Source organism: Electrona antarctica (genome assembly GCF_951216825.1).
Source record: "Electrona antarctica genome assembly, chromosome: 9".
Lineage (NCBI taxonomy): Eukaryota > Metazoa > Chordata > Actinopteri > Myctophiformes > Myctophidae > Electrona > Electrona antarctica.
Window position 1 is genome coordinate 7,942,118 of NC_136790.1, and position 18,289 is coordinate 7,960,406.

The 18,289-nt window shown below is 42.7% G+C and overlaps 1 protein-coding gene across 1 annotated transcript in view; it reads left to right on the forward strand.

Moving 5' to 3' along the window:
- Positions 1-8,263: 8,263 nt before the first annotated feature.
- The window catches only part of col2a1b (collagen, type II, alpha 1b), a 78,795-nt gene continuing 68,769 nt past the window's right edge, over positions 8,264-18,289 (forward strand). The window contains exons 1-6 of the mRNA XM_079510849.1: positions 8,264-8,516; positions 12,780-12,989; positions 14,896-14,912; positions 15,943-15,975; positions 17,479-17,511; positions 17,918-17,971. Coding sequence (XP_079366975.1) covers positions 8,429-8,516; positions 12,780-12,989; positions 14,896-14,912; positions 15,943-15,975; positions 17,479-17,511; positions 17,918-17,971 — 435 coding nt within the window. The 5' untranslated portion in view covers positions 8,264-8,428. The remainder of the gene's footprint in view (positions 8,517-12,779; positions 12,990-14,895; positions 14,913-15,942; positions 15,976-17,478; positions 17,512-17,917; positions 17,972-18,289) is intronic.

The window sequence follows — 18,289 nt, forward strand, 5'->3', positions numbered from 1 at the left end:
GTATAAATACCGATCCTAAATATATGATTTGCCTCTATATTATACCGTTTCAATGGTTAAAATATTAAGGCCATGTATTAATTTGCAGTAGTAAAATTGTTCCTCGCAGCTTTGCCATATGGTGTAGTTGTCCTCGGCATAAAAAGAAGATTGATCTTTTTTATTTTGCAATCGTAAGGGAAGTCGAGTGACAATTTGAGGGGTAAAATGTGTTTAGATTAGTACTGGGTGGCAGGGATACACGAGGCCTGTCTTAGCCCTGTAGTAGTGGACACCATGGGCTAAAGTATAATGATATTATGCCCAAAGGTGGCGTACAGTAGTCCCAGGATAGAGGCCTCTGACAGTGGCCCCATTCACCTCCAACCCAGCTGGTGATGTCATGGCTTTTGTTATTTCAGTGGCAATTTCATATGGGCTCAGTTAAAGCTCTCCCTGCTGTGTGCAGCCCCCCCCCCCCTCCCCCTCCCTCTCTGTGTCTGTCGACCAACCCACCCCCTCTCTCATCTTCAGTCCCACCTTCTCTCTTTTCACTTTCAGCTACTCCCTCCCTCTTGCCTGCATTCCAGCTTCGTAGGATCCCTTAACCCACCCACCCACCTTACCTCTCTCTCTCTCTCTCTCTCTCTCTCTCTCTCTCTCTCTCTCTCTCTCTCTCTCTGTGTCTGATTACGTTTCCAGACAGACTTCATCTCACACAGCATCTATAGAATATATTCACAATCCAACCCTGTGATCATTTATTTGTTGTGTTTATAGCTATCTAGCTATATATCTTGTGTTGTGTTTATAGCAGACTCCTCACTCAAACATGCACTTGCAGTTTGGGCAACTCGAAAGCAATCTCCACATGCCAAAACATTGTATTTACCTGCCATAGTGTCAACCCCCTTGTGTCGGTGGTTAGACTGGCATATTCGCCGATCCCGATATGACCCGATTTTACCAAATAAGGGCATATCTGCCAGTGTTCCGATACTGGTATCGGTATCGGGACATCTCTAGTTGTGATCACTCACATAAACATGGTACTGTCATTCTATCATTTTTGCCAATACCGCAAATGTTGACTGAACAAAAAAATATCGCTGAGAAGAAGCGAAGGCGAATGGTTATTATGATGACATGATTGAAGCAAGTGCTTCTCCAGTATAGGACATGTGTCCTTGCAAAGAATGTCTGAAAAATGAAACCCAGATTGTCAGGAGAAGTTAAACAATGAGCCTCTTATTCACACACTGGAAAGAATAATTACTGAACTCTTAGGAGAGTACATACTGTATATTTTATGCGAACCCTAGCGGCCCTATTCTGGGGTGAGCATTATGCAAAAATGGCCGATCTACAAGCTCACAAAGCACCACGTTGTGAGTTGCGATGATCTTGTAGATCATTTCCAGTGACGAGATTTGGTGTAGATCGAGGGAATAAGGGAGGGGATCTAGTATGGACCCCTGTGGGACTTCAGCCGACGAAGTTGATGAGTTTACGTTATCAATTCAGACTCCACCATGGCCCGTAGCACTTGCCATAGCCTAGCCCCTTAGATAGCACTTTTAGATAGTATTTTAAACAGACTTATAGCTTGTTACGTAGACAGCACTAGAATTGGATTAAGCGTCTGCTTAATGCCTAAATTGTAAATTGTAATGAGGCCCTTAATCACACCATGGAAGGAATAATGACTAAACTCTAGGAATCGTGTGCTCGGGTGACACATGTTTGATTTTTCCGCATCGGTACCTCGGTAAGCCATCAGCCGTCACCCGGTTGGAGGAGGGACAGGCTTTTGGAAACATGAATCAGCTACAGGACACTACGTCCTACATGTCTCCCGGCCAGGAAGAAGAAGTCTCCCAGGCTTACTCTCTGCAACAAAGGGATGTGTTGTCCCCGCTTATTGGTGAGCAACAGTGTATGTGGCAGCGGTGGCCGAACGGATAGCTGAGCAGTCTTGATACCGGAAGGTCGCCAGTTCGAATCAGCGGTCCGACACGTTAAAATTACCACCGCTGAAGTGCCCTTGAACAAGGCATTGAACCACTACGATGAAATGTTCTATGAGCAGGGCCTGGCTGGAAACAAGTTCTTGAGCTTAGCCCAGATACCCTGGGTAAATATAGTAATCATTTCATTTCATTTCATGTATTTAAAGGTCTAGTGAAATGAAAAATACGTTTTTCACACTTTTAGAGCATATCCGTGGTCATCATATATGGCCATACCTAACAATAGATGCCAAACATTTCCATTTTTGTGTATTTTTAGATCAAGAAGAGAAGACTTCTGCACACCCGGTTCACTTTAGAGCAGGTGCGTTGGCGACAAGGCAGTAGACAAAATAAATAGCAATGTGCGGGTCTCCCATCTTCTCCTATATCAAAGGATCATACAAATCTAATTTGAATTACTTCCTTTGAACGACAACGTGCTGCATGATGATGAAGCGCGGCCCGGTCCCATTGCTGTTCCTCCAAGCACAGCTGATTTTGATTACAGAACTACTCCGTTTTCAATCAGTGTATTACTCATTTTAAACTTAATCAGCACGCTAAAATATGTATCTGAAAACATATCTTAGGTTAGAAATAAGACACGAAGCAGCAAAGAAGCTTAGCTGCCCATCTGTCGGACAAATAGCCGCGTTGGAGTGAGATTCAAAGGTCCCATAGCCTGAAGGTATGCGACGCTCTGGTTCAGAAATGTACAGCCTTCTGTTTCAGATTGAAACCTCAAAATTAAATGACCGAAAAAGCCATTGCACTAGACCTTTAAAACACTTGAGCGTGCATATGATATCCATGCACGCACACACGCACGCACGCTAATTTCTCAAGACAGATTATGCTAATAGGAATTAACACAGAAGCACCCGGGAGGAAGTGGATTGTGAAAGGGGAGGAGCCAAATCGTCACTACACAAAAAATGTGGTGGTGACAGATGACAAATAGCCGATTAAGCTCACCATGCGCCACATCGCATATGCATGCACGCACACAGGTTCTCATTACATCCATGCATTTGCATGGATCATGGTCATGTGACCTGCACACACAGACAGATCAACACAAAAGTTCAGAGTAGGAATATAAAACATTTTCTTTCTCATAACCCGCCCGTGTTTGAATGGTGTCGTTTCCCAGGAAGTGGGCTTCAAAGAAATGTCTTCAAAGGGATCTGTGGGATAATTGCTGAAATAACACATAATGTCCTCTATGAGCAACACTCATACAGTATCTCACATACATACTGTACATAAAACTTGAACATAGTATGCAGACATATGAATAAGAATAAGACCTTCCTTGGAAGGGACTGCACACTTCTTTGTCAAAAATGTCATTATGGATAAAGTATGCACTTGACTGGCAAAGCTACAAGTAATATAGTGTTACAACTGCTCAAAATGTTGGTCTACAAAAGCGCTGGCTCGTGTACCTAGACTGGCAGTTGTGCCAGCCTGAAGTAAATGAGAAACTACGTTCACTTTTTAGCTTGCAGTCTATGAATAGATAATGGCTAGGCTGGCAATCCAGGAGCTTTGATCCATGGACTGTGCAGGGTTTACGAACAAGCCACACGATCACAAAAGAAAAACAATTAGAAGCGTCCTACTGTTTGTGATATACATGTGCTCTGTGTTCAGTGCTGACCACACAAATCAGCTGAAAATATTCCTAATTATAACTTCATTTTGTAAGTAAACTTGGAGGAGCAAATGCACCACCACTGCCAAATGGTCACAGGTCAGGGGACAGACAACATCTCAAGGTGCTGCACCAGCTGCTCCCGCGTTTCCAATAAAGTGTTAGGGGGTCAAAGTTCAAAGTTCCCAACCTGCACAGGAGTGAGGAGCTCAAGGCAAACTGTCCCCTTTGCCATTTATATATAGTCACACAAGCTGGCTAGGAGTTTCAGATGGCTCATCACGGCTTGTCCCGGCCATGAGAACTTACTTTGTCATTTTGTGATGCAGTGCTTGGCCACATGTGACAGGGTAGGGCCGGGCAGCTACCAGAACACCCTCTCAGTACTGATCATGGGTTTGGTTCTGAGGTCTAATGAGGACATTATAGTAGCAACTAGAAAAGCAGTTCCTGCAGAAACGGTGTGGACTCGCTGAAAACCCGCAATGTATATGATGTACAGTATAAAGTATAAAGCTTTACTCTGTTTTTGTTATGTATTTTTGTTTTCTTGCATTCACATTTATGTTTGATTTCTGTTTCATTGTTGATGTTTCATTTTTTGAAATAAAAACAAAGTTAAAAAAAAAAAAAAGTATAAAGCTTTAGCTGAAGAAAAAGTTTAAAAAAATTACAACAAAAATGGACCATTGGCCCAGTGCCGTGATGATGGATGGTGACGTATTCACTGCCGCCCCAGGAAGCGGCAGAGGTTTGAATACATTGTCATAGAAACCATAGATGGCACCTCTGTGTGAACCTAGAAAGATCTGACCCTTCCTCATGCAAGAACGTTCACAAAATAAAAGTTTGTAAAAAGAAAAATACAAGCTTCCTTTCTGATTATGTTCATCCTTCCAGCCTATTATGACATGATGCTAGGGTTCATGTGGTTAAGACCATCACAATGACTTATCACTGTATTATTACTGTCTGTCTGTCTGTCTGTCTCTGTGTGTGTGTGTGTGTGTGTGTGTGTGTGTGTGTGTGTGTGTGTGTGTGTGTGTGTGTGTGTGTGTGTGTGTGTGTGTGTGTGTGTGTGTGTGTGTGTAAACAGAGGCATGCGGAGGACTTGATTGTATTTCACGTTAATGTGAAAACAGATGTGACACATCCTTGACTGCAGAGCACCGTGTTACTGTAAATTAAGAGCAGAAGTTTTGTAGAACTGAGAAAATGTGTCCGTTCATAAAACAAAAACTGATGTAATGCACTTCTTCATGAGGGCAAGGGGACACTAAACCCCCCTATATAAACTTTGTGAAGGGCTTGTTGAAAGATGTCCTTACATGATCCATAATATTGATAAGAAATAGTATAATAGTATAGTATAGTATAGTATAGTATACTATAGTATACTATAGTAAATGGCTCACTTTTTGTAAAACATCAATGTCTGTCCTTTAGCCTCTTGTGATGATGATGATTCCGATGATCAGTGTTGGAAAACGGACTCACATTTAAACTTAATAATAATAGTATCAATACAGCAATATAGAAATACTCTGTTACAAGTGAAAGACCGGAATTCAAAAGGAGTAAAAGTACAAAAGTATTGGCATCAAAATCTACTTAAAGTACCAAAAGTAAAAAGTACTCATCATGAAGAATTTCAAGTTTTCAAATGTATAAAAATCTGTTGATAATACCAGATCTACGATAAGACGCGTTGTGAGCTTGTAGATCTGCTGTTTTCAAATGGCCAAAATGTATATAGTTGTTAATGTATGTTTTGTAATAATAATCAAAATCTACAAAGTAACTGGTAACTAAAGTTTTCAAATAAATGTAGTGGAGTAAAAGTACAACATTTGGATCTGAGATGTAGTAGAAGTAAAAGTATTGGAAATTGTAAATAATCCAGTAAAGAACAAATACCTCAAAATTGTATACTTAAGTACAGTACTTAAGTAAATGAGTTACTTTCCACCACTGCCCACAGCTACAGGTTTACAATCTCTTCATGGATTCCTTGCTTTATTTGTCTAAACAAGGGGACTAAACTTCTTATCTTATCTTATGAGCCAGGAGGGTGCCACCCTGTCACTGTCCAACCCCAGGAGGGTGCCACCCTGTCACTGTCCAACCCCAGGAGGGTGCCACCCTGTCACTGTCCAAACCCAGGAGGGTGCCACCCTGTCACTGTCCAAACCAACAGTGGCGTTAAGTCACTATTTTCAAAGTAAACAAAATGTGAGTACTTTTTCCACCACTGAATAGCAGGTGATATCGCGCTACCCCGTCTTAACTCTATTTGTAGGCTAGCTACATCCTAATGATTCCAGTCTCTTTAAAAAAATCACACTTGTGTGAAGTGACATGTGAGGGGTGCTCTTATCATCATACATCACATTCCGTGCTCAGCCAATCAAATCGTCACAAATGTCATTCCGGCCAATCACTTTTGGCGTCTCCACTTTTCTGCCATCACTTTTATCTTCAATATGTACTTCGCTCAGCCAATCAAATCATCGCTATGGGGTGATCAGCCAATCACAAGCCAATGTTTGTGTTCACACAAACCCGGAAAGCTGGTCATAGGAGGGGCTAGCGTCGCTCAAAAAGCTGTTTCTCAAAAGCATAGTAGTCACAATAAGAGACAGTAGCAGCAGCCTACTATTGCACACATCACGTGAATATATAATGATGTAAATGCAATAACACATCAATGGAAATCTGTGAATTGTAAAAGCCATGCTATGGTCAAATGAATGGTCATTTCCATCAATTGTAAAGTAAGTAGAAAGTTTTATAGACAATCTTACAGGTCAGTCTTACTCTTGACTCATGCATACAGATCCATGAGTAGAAAAAGTAGTAAAAAGAGAAACCTTTTCATGTCAAGGACACTCAAATTGACAGTTATTAGCCCGCGGATCACCATTTGAAAAGATATGCCAGGGACCCCATAAGAGAAGATTTTTACGGCTCTTTCAGTGATTCTCAACAATTTTAATTTCAAGCACCCCCACAGTTTGACATGCATTAGGCTACATTAATGTTTTTTTTTTTTACCCGTTAGGGTCCGTTTGGTTCCATTTGTACACTCTCTGAGTTACAGACCCATAAGGGTGCATTTGGTTCCTAACTATGTAGCTGGGGACCCCCTGGAACCCTCTCAAAGACCCCTGAGAACCAATGTTCTACTATGACATAAAGGCTAATTTGTAAGTTAGTTTCTAACAATCAGTGGTGTAAAGTAGGCTAAGTACATGTAATCAAGTACTGTACTTAAGTATAATTTTAAAGTATATCTATATATATTTTTACTTTACTTGAGTATTTCCAATTTCCAGTACTTTTACTTCTAGCCTACTCCACTACATATCAGTGGCAAATATTGTAGGCTACTTTTACTCCACTATACAGTTATATGAAAACTTTAGTTAGTTACTTTCTAGATTTTGATTGTTATTACAAGACATACTTTAAACACTTCAGCTCTATATACAGTTCGGCCATTTGAAAAAAGCTGATCTACAATTGTAGATTTTTTTTTGGGGGGGGGGGGTGGCTTTTTTGCCTTTATTGATAGATATACAGTACCTTGACAGGAATCGGGAGAGAGATGGGGGAAGACACGCAGCAAAGGTCGTCGGGATCGGGACTCGAACCCGTGACACGCCACACTGATTACCAGCCTATAGGTGCCCGGACCACTAGGCCTGGCCCGGGCAGATCTGCTATTTTCAAATGATTTTTATACGTTGTATACATTTGAATTGTTTTTAAATGGGACATTCTGCGTACTTTCTACTTTTGGTACCTTAAGTACATTTTGATACTTTTGTGTGTGTGTGTGTGTGTGTGTGTGTGTGTGTGTGTGTGTGTGTGTGTGTGTGTGTGTGTGTGTGTGTGTGTGTGCGTGTGTGTGTGTGTGTGTGTGTGTGTGTGTGTGTGTGTGTGTGTGTGTGTGTGTGTGTGTGTGTGTGTGTGTGTGTGTGTGTGTGTGTGTGTGTGTGTGCAAACAGAGGCATGAGGAGGACTTGATTGTATTTAACATTAATGTGAAAACAGATGTGACACATCCTTGACTGCAGAGCAAGTATACATTTGAATTGTTTTTAAATGGGACATTCTGCGTACTTTCTACTTTTGGTACCTTAAGTACATTTTGATACTTTTGTACTTTTACTTTAGTACATTTTGAATTCTGGACTTTTCACTTGTAGCAGAATATTTCTATACATTGCAGACGCCAGACAGTATTGATAATTTTACTTAAAGTGTGAGTAGGCCTACTTTTCCCACGACTGCTAAGAAGACTGCTTTACAACAATGCTGGAGAGACAGGCTTAGTCCGAGGGGGAGGGTCGCTAAGTTTGAGAGGAGGGGGGAAAGTTTCACTTTTTAGGTACCCCCCTTCTTTTCAGTAGCAGCAGCAGCAGCACACATGGGGGGAAGGAGTGGTCTGGGACCGGGATAATGCAAACCTGGGAGCCTGGGAGGAGGGAAACGGGACTCAGATTTCAGCTTGACAGGGGGTAAAAGGGGGTTGGGCCGATATTTGGGAATATACGAAGATTCATTGAAGGCAACGGGGACATAAAAACTACAGTACCTGACTCTGTCTGGGACGGTCAGTGCGCTCCGCTGGATTCCAACACGTTCCTCTTGGAAGGTTGAATGTTGAATGGTTCGGCTTTGTAACTGGGGACACAACGACACTCAATACTGAGAGAAGCCTCCAGCTTCCCTTTCTTTTTCTCCCCCAAAGGTCCTGCATGTCTAATATTTAGACATGTTCAGCTTTGTGGATTCGAGGACTGTACTGCTACTTGTAGCAAGCCAAGTCGTACTATTATCCCTAGTCAGATGTCAAGATGACGGTAAGTCAGTTTTCTTTACTTTCAGTTTTAAAACATGTTTGGTTAGGCTATATCTTCTTAACACGTGTTAATATGACAGAAACGTACATGCCAAGTCATATCAGTGAACGAATCGTTCTTACAAATCAATGCAAATAGCCTGTGTGGACAGTGTGCAGTGCATTACGATCATGGAGAACACCTGTAGGCTACTTTGCATTGCCATAGTCGTTCTTGCACCGTTACGCACTGACTGACCAATTCAGTTGTTATTTCGTTAAGCCGGTCATTGGAAAAGTGTGCGATTGACTGTTCTGTTGCTATATCGTTTTGAAGGAGTTGGTATTGGCCTGCAAGGCGTATAGGAAGACAGAAATATGTGGAATGCTGCAACGCGTAATGGTGATGGAAGAGCGACTGCATGAGGAACTTATTCGGCGCATATTTAACGCGCACAAGTCGTTTGTTGGAACCGTTAACATTGTTTTTTATTTTATTTGTATTACTTTTAAGTATGATATTAAGGTCTAGTTTTGCGTTAGAGCACTTGCTTGGGGATACTGATCCAAAGCTTCAGCTCTTCTCGGTGCAGGCAGCCCCCTCACCTCCCCCTCCCCTCACGGACACCTGCGGGCACTTTGGAGTTGGAGCTACAGCTGGGAGGAGATGTGACTTTTAGAAAAGATCTCGATATTTATGGACGAAAAAACGTCTGTTTCGCATCATGCGTTCTCTGAATGTCCTAAAAGTAGGCCTACCCTAGCTCTGATCCATAGCTCTAAATGCGTTTCATTTAGAATGAAATGAAACGCATTTAGAGCTATGGATCAGAGCTAGGCCTACCCCTGCGTAATGGGCCTGTCTTTTTCTTTATCAATGGAATTAAGACAACAAGTTGAACTGCAGGGAAGCAGCAGCAGAGCAATAGATATATAGATCATTGGTGAATTATTCTCCTACACCATTGAAAGGCAAATAAAAGTATTCCCAGTATGCTTTTTCCCAGGTCTACTACTATGGCATTCCTGGTGCTGGTCCCCTAGCGTTTTAACCACTTAAACCTATACTTTAGTGAAACAGACCTGAGTTGGCTCTGTAGATCTACTGTTTCCTTCTACACCATAGATCTACAACTACAGGACAGGCATTGCTAGTTTGTAAATTGTACTACTACTGCTACAGTGCTACTACTACTATTTTGGGTGAATGTGGCCCCCAGAGTAGGGGGCGCTAGGGTTCAAGTGGCTGAGGCCAGAGCTCCTGGGTTGAGGGGGATGGAGCTGGTCAGGCTGGCTGCTCATGGCCTTCTGCTCCTGGGTTGAGGGGGATGGAGCTGGTCAGGCTGCTCAGGGCCTTCTTCAGTGAAAGGCTTTAACATTCCACTGCTGTCAGAGGGCATCAAGGCGAATCCAGGCTTGCTGAAGCAGAATGATTGCCTATACTGTCCATAATATCCCTCAAAAGAAAAGCTACAACTATTTTGTTTATATTCTCTCAGCGTGATAATGTGACCCGGCTAATTATTGCAATTATCTGAATCCTGCCGTGCCCCCATTGTCTATTCACAGTCTTATAGATGAGCTATTGCAAACTTGTCAGCTAAATTGGAATGTGATTCACAGTCACTGATTAAAGTGCAGTATCCCACGGAGACAGTTGAGAATGAAGGTATGTGAGTAGACCTGGCCCAGAAATAATATTCCATATGATTTTAGAGTTTCCATTTCCATCTGCTTTATAGATTTCCCAGAGTCTGTGACAGAGAGAGAGAGAGAGAGAGAGAAAGAGAGCGCTAAAAGGAGTGCAAGAGAGAGACAGTAGGAGGAAAGGGAGATCAAGGACAAAAAAAAGGGGAAAAAAACATTAAAAAAGGGGTTTATTTATTATTGCAATTCTGAAAAGCACATTCTTTTGATTATACGATAGGTCACGCATACCAAAACTCAAATTAAAAGGGTAAAGTAGTGGTAGCTCAAAAGAGGAAATAATGAAGAGAAAGAGAGAGGGGGGGGGGGGGCCTTCAAGCCAAGGCAAGAAAAAAAACAAGCAATTTTAAGTCTCAGGTTACTCTTTTTGGAGTTGTTGTAGGCCCCTGGACATAATGCAAGCCCTTCTTTCTTGGGGACTAACGGCTACAGGCTGAAATATTTTCTGGGTCTAGAGAGCCTGGATGTGACCCCAGCCTTGCAGGCTCAAAGGGCATCAAACAGCCACTCACACCCAGACACTCACAGAGGACAGGGGTCACTTCTTTATCTGTCGGCCCCCAGGCCGACTGACGTACTAACTGACTGACCATCCACAGACGCAAGGCTGGCCAGAGGGCTTAGTTAGCTTAGCTATGCTGTAAAATCCTGAGTGTTCATTTAAATGTGAGAGTGTAAAAAAAGGGTGTAACAGTTGTTGGGGAGACGAGCACCGTAAAGGGCCCTGGTCCTTTGAGTTACTAAATACTCTTGCGTGGCAGCTGCCTTCTTCAGCTGGGAGCCATGATGCAGGGTTGACTGCAATATCCCCAGCGCACACACCTGGGTTCACTTTACCACTCTCATCCTCCATTTTCCTCCTGAGGCAAACTGTACGGCTGCCAACACACACGGAGGAACTGCGGCGCTGCAGATTATCTTCAGAGAGCGTTTTTGCGAACCGTCACAGGACAACTCGACCATTAGTTTGTCAGGATATTTCATCTCAGAAGACTCTTCCGGTTTTGATCTGGATCTGGTCTGTTGAACAGACAACAGACCAGATCTTTAGGTCCACGTGTAGCATAAACTGTACCAGCAGCACCTACTGTATAAAACAAAATATCGCCACCCCCAAAAAAGCAAGTCATGTGCATGAAAGCTGTCCATTCTCCCTTCTCTGACATGTTTGAACTGGCATCTTGACACAGCAATGGCTTCCAGGTGGGGGTTAAAAAGTGCCCCGTATTTGTACAAGGCAATGGTTTGTGAATTGCCTGCTCTGTCCCCTTCCAGAAAGACCTCATTCATGGCTACTGAGGTCTGTTGGGTTACCTGGACCTAAAGCAGGCCTCGCCGATAAATATAACTACTGTACTTAACTGCCTTCGTTCGGCGGCCGAAAGGCCCCCTGGCACACCGACCGCGGACCGTCCCACCTTGAAGGTTCAATGCTCGCAATCAGAGCATTTTATGTGTGGCCTCATGTTGACCATGGAATAAGCTGGCGGACAGGAAAGTGATCTGGAATGTGTGTGCCTCTGATGTCCAATGTGTTCACACTGACGTGTAGTGTAAAGGCCCAAGCATGTACAGTAGCCTACAGTAGGTCTATGGTTGCTTAAGTGTATACCTGTGCGGATGCACGGCCCACTTCCATCACATTCCATTATGCCTCCGGGGCTACGCTGTGGTCAGATAAAAACCGTGCCAACACTTTTCTCTCCCCCAGCCAATGAATGCAAATGTCTGTGTTTCGCGTGCAGTAATTTAGGGCGTCTCTCTTCACAGTGTAAACGAGGCCTATATTTACCTTTGGAGTGCAATTAGAGGGGGGAGAAGTTTGGGCACGTGGTCCGCAATCGCTCCTGTGAAGTCATCAGAACATCAGAAAGTTTCTCATTCTCTCAGTCAGTGCTGTTGTACGCTGTTCCACAAGTGCTGTTGGACTTCAGAGTGGTTGCGCTGCCACCCTGTGGCGGCTGAGGAAGTTGCAAGTGCTCATGTTTGTTTGATGACCTGTGTCTGTCATTGGTTCCCCAATGGCAGTGTTCAGCTATTGGTTATTTATAGAAATAATGTTTGCTAAGAGAGGGTTGTACTGTATTTGTGACTATGTATGCTTATTGTATCACCAACATTCATGTTTTCCCCACGTTTTATCATTATCTTACATTTATTTTGTATTGTTTGTGTATTCTCGTATTAATATTGTGGACTGCCTGATCATGTGCAATATGGCCCCAGCAGGTGAAGAAAGCACTTTCAACTGTTTTCAAGAATGATTGTTCATCATTCTTGAAAACAGTTGAAACCTGCTGGTGTTCATGAGAAACACAGACACACAGTACAATCCTCATCGTTAATTAATGTGTGCATCTCAGAGAAGGTACACATGTAACCAATTTGGTTACTGCTTTTGTACACTCGGAGTACAATTATTTTACTGTGTGTGCACTGTGGTTTGCACAGCACTATTAAAACCTGATGCATAATATCCCGTTTCTTTTTCCCTCCCCTCCCACAAACTTCCTGCCTGTGCCTCTGTGTGTGTGTGTGCGTGCGCGTACCTTGCTATGGTCTCTATACGCACACACAGAGGAGGACGCATTTAGCTGTGCTCAGGATGGACACCGCTACAGTGACAAGGACGTGTGGAAGCCGGAGCCCTGTCGCATCTGCGTGTGCGACACGGGAACCGTCCTGTGCGACGAAATTATCTGCGAGGAGCTGAAAGACTGCTCCAAGCCCGAGATCCCATTCGGAGAGTGTTGTCCCATCTGTGCAGCTGAGCCGGCCCTGACCAGTGGTCGTAATTTATTTATTTATACACCTCTCATAAATAAATTACCGTGTGCAAAAACATAAATCCCGTTTTGTTTGCTTTGGGCGGAAATTGGGAAGAGGGAGGACGTGTTGATCAAAGGCTTTGCCATGCAGGCACTATTTTATACCTATACATGCCATCCTTTGGTTTGAAACACTGTCCTCCTGACTGTCCCCCAAACAAACAAAATGACGATTCAAAACAAACATCAACAATGACACTTCTGACAAGATTTCAGTGAAATGCTGCCTCTGTTGTTATTCCCATAGCTGGCTCACCTTGGCCCCAGCTTGGTTCGATGCTGTCTCTGTTGTTATTCCCATAGCTGGCTCACCTTGGCCCCAGCTTGGTTCGATGCTGTCTCTGTTGTTATTCCCATAGCTGGCTCACCTTGGCCCCAGCTTGGTTCAATGCTGCCTCTGTTGTTATTCCCATAGCTGGCTCACCTTGGCCCCAGCTTGGTTCAATGCTGTCGGCTCACCTTGGCCCCAGCTTGGTTCAATGCTGTCGGCTCACCTTGGCCCCAGCTTGGTTCGATGCTGTCGTCTGCTCTTTGGTATCAGAAAAACATATGGAAGTCATTATGGAAATTCCTCACTGAAGCAGACAGCGTCTAGAACGTACTATTCTACTCAATTTCTACAAATCCGATTTGAAAGAGGAATAAATATGAGGGTCTGTTTAAGTCATAGATATTTGTAATACACATTTGCACGCATTTAAACAAGCGTCACCATTTTGTTAAAACATTTGTAAGGTTATCAATATCCAAACTTTTCCACTATATACTCAATTTACCAGAGTCCCCCAGGGTTCTATACTAGGCTATACTAGACCCTTTTTTTCCCTCTACACCGAATCTCTTTGCGAGATTTGCAAGCGTGTGAGCTTTTAGATCTGCTATCTTTGGAGAATGTTTACCGCAGAGGAGGGATGCAATTAAAGGGCACCTGGCTGCAATGAGTCAACATTATGGATTTGTCCAGTTTTTACACAGCTCTGTTCATGGTTGCAGGAAGAAAAAGAACAACATTTGAGGCACATCATTGAAATCAGAAGTGTCATTGTCTGAACAAACATGCCATTTGATACAAAAGCTTTATTGAAATGCTCTATTTATCTATTTTCTACTCATGCAATACCATATCAAGTGCTTAATTAACTTAATATCCATTATATTATTATTTATTATACCTAACATTGTCCTGGGATTGCTGCATCCCAGATGAACAAGCTGAGAGCTGAGTTTTCTAGAAGTGTCATATTTATACTTTGCCTATTTGACTTTCATTTGGACAACAACAAAGTACTTAGAATGCCTCTGAAAAACTCAGTCTAGACTTTTATCAGCTTTGATGTTCAGAAAAGTAACTCAAGAGTGCCTTGCTTATCATCATCCAGTCTTATCTGCTTCTCCTTTGCTTTGCTTCGCTCTGAGCTCTCATGCCTAATGCATACTTAGTTGTGCGCTGGTGTCTTGCACAGAAAATAGCTATACCCATAACAGCTGAGCTTGCAGATTGGCCATTTTCTGTGCAAAACAGACTAGTGCAACCAGCTATAACTCAGGCTTTAAGATGACAGACTGAGCAACCAGCTATAACTCAGGCTTTAAGATGGTACCTCAACACTTCAGTCCTGATGGGCTCTCTGGGTGTCTCTATTGGTATTGGTGGTGGTCTTCAGCGTACTGGGATTCGGTGGTGGTCTTTAGCTTAGTGGCATCTAGAGAAGTCCATTTGTCTGTGTATAGACGAGTGACATTCTACCAATGAACTTGTAAGGATGTCAAACCAAGTGGATTGTTGTTATTCAGTGTCATTGCTAACTATCATCTGCCCCCCCTGCCCCCCACCCCCCCTCTCTACTCCTCTCTACCACATAACAGGAACACCTGGAGCTAAGGTGAGACACTGGGATATTGAGTGTTTGTGTATGTGTGTGCATGTGTGTGAGCGCAATCACATGCAAGGGCACCGTTGTGTGTGTGTGTGTGTGTGTGTGTGTGTGTGTGTGTGTGTGTGTGTGTGTGTGTGTGTGTGTGTGTGTGTGTGTGCGTGCGCGTGCGCATGCGCGTGCGTGTGAGTGTGTGTGTGTGCAAATGCATGTCCCCAGTACCTACAATTACATTTATATCTGTCCCAGACTCGGTGCTGGAACGTAGCCCTGCAGTTTATGGATTTAGCTCATACTTTGATGTTAGAGACCTTTGTCTGACAGATAATAGCTATTTCCTACCTCACAGTGTGTGCCATATTTACCACGCCACACCAAGTGTGTCTGGTAATACTGAATGTTCTCTGTTTAGTTGTTCTCTGTGAACGTTCATAATGTCCATGAAAATATTAGTTCTGGGCAGTGGTGGAAAAAGTACTCAATTGTTTTACTTAAGTAAAAGCATCAATACTGCAATTGAGAACTACTCCATCCATTACAAGTAAAAGTCAGGAATTCAAAAAGTACTTGAGTAAAAGTACAAAAGAATTGGCATCAAAATGTACTTAAAGGGTACTCACTATGCAGAATGTCCCATTTCAAGTTTTCAAATATACTGTAAAAAAATAGCAGATCTACAAGCTCACAATGTGTCACATCGCGACATATTGTGAGCTTGTAGATCGGCTATTTTGAAATGGCCGAAATGTATGTAGTGCTGAAGTGATTAATGTATGTTTTGTAATAATAATCAAAGTAGTAGTACTAGTAACTATAGTTTTCAAATACATGTAGTGGAGTAAAAGTACAATATTTGCCTCTAAGATTTAGTGGTATTGGAAATTGGAAATACTCAAGTAAAGTACAAATTCTTAAGTCCAGTACTTAAGTAAATGTACTTTGTTACTTTCCACCACTGGTTATGGTGATGTGGATAAGTCCATGAATATCATTCTGTGTTCCTGTCTAATGCTAATTGCTGCGTGATTTCCACTACCAGGGTCAGAAGGGCGAACCAGGAGACATTACTGATGTAAGTTAACAACCTTCAGTAATCGTTTATTCACAGATAACATCTGTTTGTCTTTCCTTCCTTTCCTCCATTGCTGCAAGTGTGACAGAGTTTAGTTGATTCCACTTGCTCGGTTTCACAAGGAGACCTTATTTGTCAAATACTTTGAGGTTTAAACTCAACCAGTGAGAGAGAAGGGGATTCACCCACAAAAAAGCAATCCAGCATCACCACAAACACTTAGCCCAGGGGTTCTCAACGTTTTTGGCCGGGGACCCCCGAAAATGCTTTGGCAACGTCTCGGGACCCCCCCATTGTTATAATTTAGCTATTTAAAAATAGCAGATCTACAAGCTCATAGCGCGCCACCGAGTGGCGCGCTACGAGCTTGTAGGTCTGCTATTTTTTTGTTTTTGTTTTTGAAAATAATTTGGGGACCCCCCAAAATAATTTGGCGACCCCCCGAGGGGTCGCGACCCACGGGTTGAGAACCCCTGACTTAGCCTATTGTGAGCTGATTGTTAGTGACACAATGAGAGCGCAGTGCAAGTAATGCAGGTTGCATAATACCCCAGGAGATGAGGATGAGTGTGCAGGTTTTCGTTTTTTATTAATTGGTCAGAGAGGGGGTAAAAATAGAGAGAGAGATAATTGGAGACATTTAGATTTAGGTAAGGGGGTAGGGTTTAAGGACTTCAGTCCATTAGCCCTGTTAGCCCACTCTACAGGCAGACAGCCAAGCACAATGAGGCCCTATACACTCCCTCCATAGAGGCCTGAAGACAGGGAGGGAGGGAGGGAGGGAGAGAGAGAGAGAGAGAGAGACCTCCACACCATTGCCACGCTGCACATGGAAACACTTTGCCCCTCTCAGGGCTCCATGGCAGGAAATAAGCAGGCATTGTTTATTGTGCCTTTGTTATGATAATGCTTTGCCGGAAGAGATTAGCAACCAACAAGTCAGTGCAAATGGAAAAAAAGGTTATAATATAACTAAATCGCCACATTTTTTACTTTCCCCTGTATGTGTACAATCTTCTATAGAGTAGGGCTTTCACTTCTAGTGAATTGTACTAGTTGACTACTTGCCTAGTTTACTAGTCGACTAGTTGTCTAACTAGTCTACTAAAAAAAACTGTGTACATTGGTGACTATAATCTAGCATTCTTGCTGATCTTGAGGCCTACAAAAGAAGCTTTTTTCCAATATCAACTAGTGCCAACGAGGTCAACTAGTTGATTTACTAGTCGACTACTTGAATAGTTGACTAGTTGCTTACAGCCCTACTATAGAGAAAATCTTTATTTATGCTGAATCTTGCTATACATTTAGCTTGAGTTCTTCAAAGCTAAACCTTAAATGGTTCACTGTATCTATCTACTGTACATTTGTCTTACTTGGCAGCTTTTTAATGATTTAATTGAAATTACAATCTCATGCATTCATAATGAAAAATAACCTACAGCATAATGTAACAAAATCTTTATACACAATACTTATACTGTCTTTCTTCTGTGCATACAGGTTGTAGGACCAAGAGGACCAGGCGGACCTATGGTATGCATTGCTTATTTTGCGTTATCAATCTGCAATTTAGTAGAAGGAGCTAGCGTACAACTCTAAGTAAGCTAAATGGAGTGTATGTTATTCATGAATCTATTATCAATTCTACTTCGATAATTAGCTTTTTTGTTACTTCGTAACATTTGTTTTCTTCTGGAAAATAATCATTGAATTTGTTTTGAATTCATGAGAAACTTTTCTTTTTTGGGAATGTTTTTTGAAAATCTTTTGAAATAAGATTAATAATTAAAAAAACAAATGTAGGAAGCAAAAACTAAGGGGACCCGGCATAACAATGGGTCCGCGACCCACACATAATGGGTCCCGACCCAGTGTCCGGGAGCCACTGGGCTATATCAACCTGAAGTTATACTGACTCCTGTCTCTCTCCTACATCCAGGGCCCACCAGGAGAACAGGGAAACCGCGGGGCAAGAGGAGACAGCGGCGAGAAGGTACGTTTAAAAAAAAAGCCACGTAAATCATTTCCTCTGAAGATGCTAGTTTCTAAAACAAGCTATTATTGTAACTGATAGAGGGAGGGAAGAGGAGGAGGGGGGTGTGGTGGTTTAGCAGCTGCTCATTGCAGATCTACAGAATATCAGCCATTCACTGAAAGAAGCTCACAGAGGGGCCCCTGCATACATGCAGTCATGTGCCATTTCCATTAGTCTGTGTGGTCTGCTAAAGGGGCTGGGTTTGTTTAACAGATGTGGGGCCATCTGAGACTCCTAATGTAAACCCCTGGCTGTCACAGAGGCCTCGTGTGCATC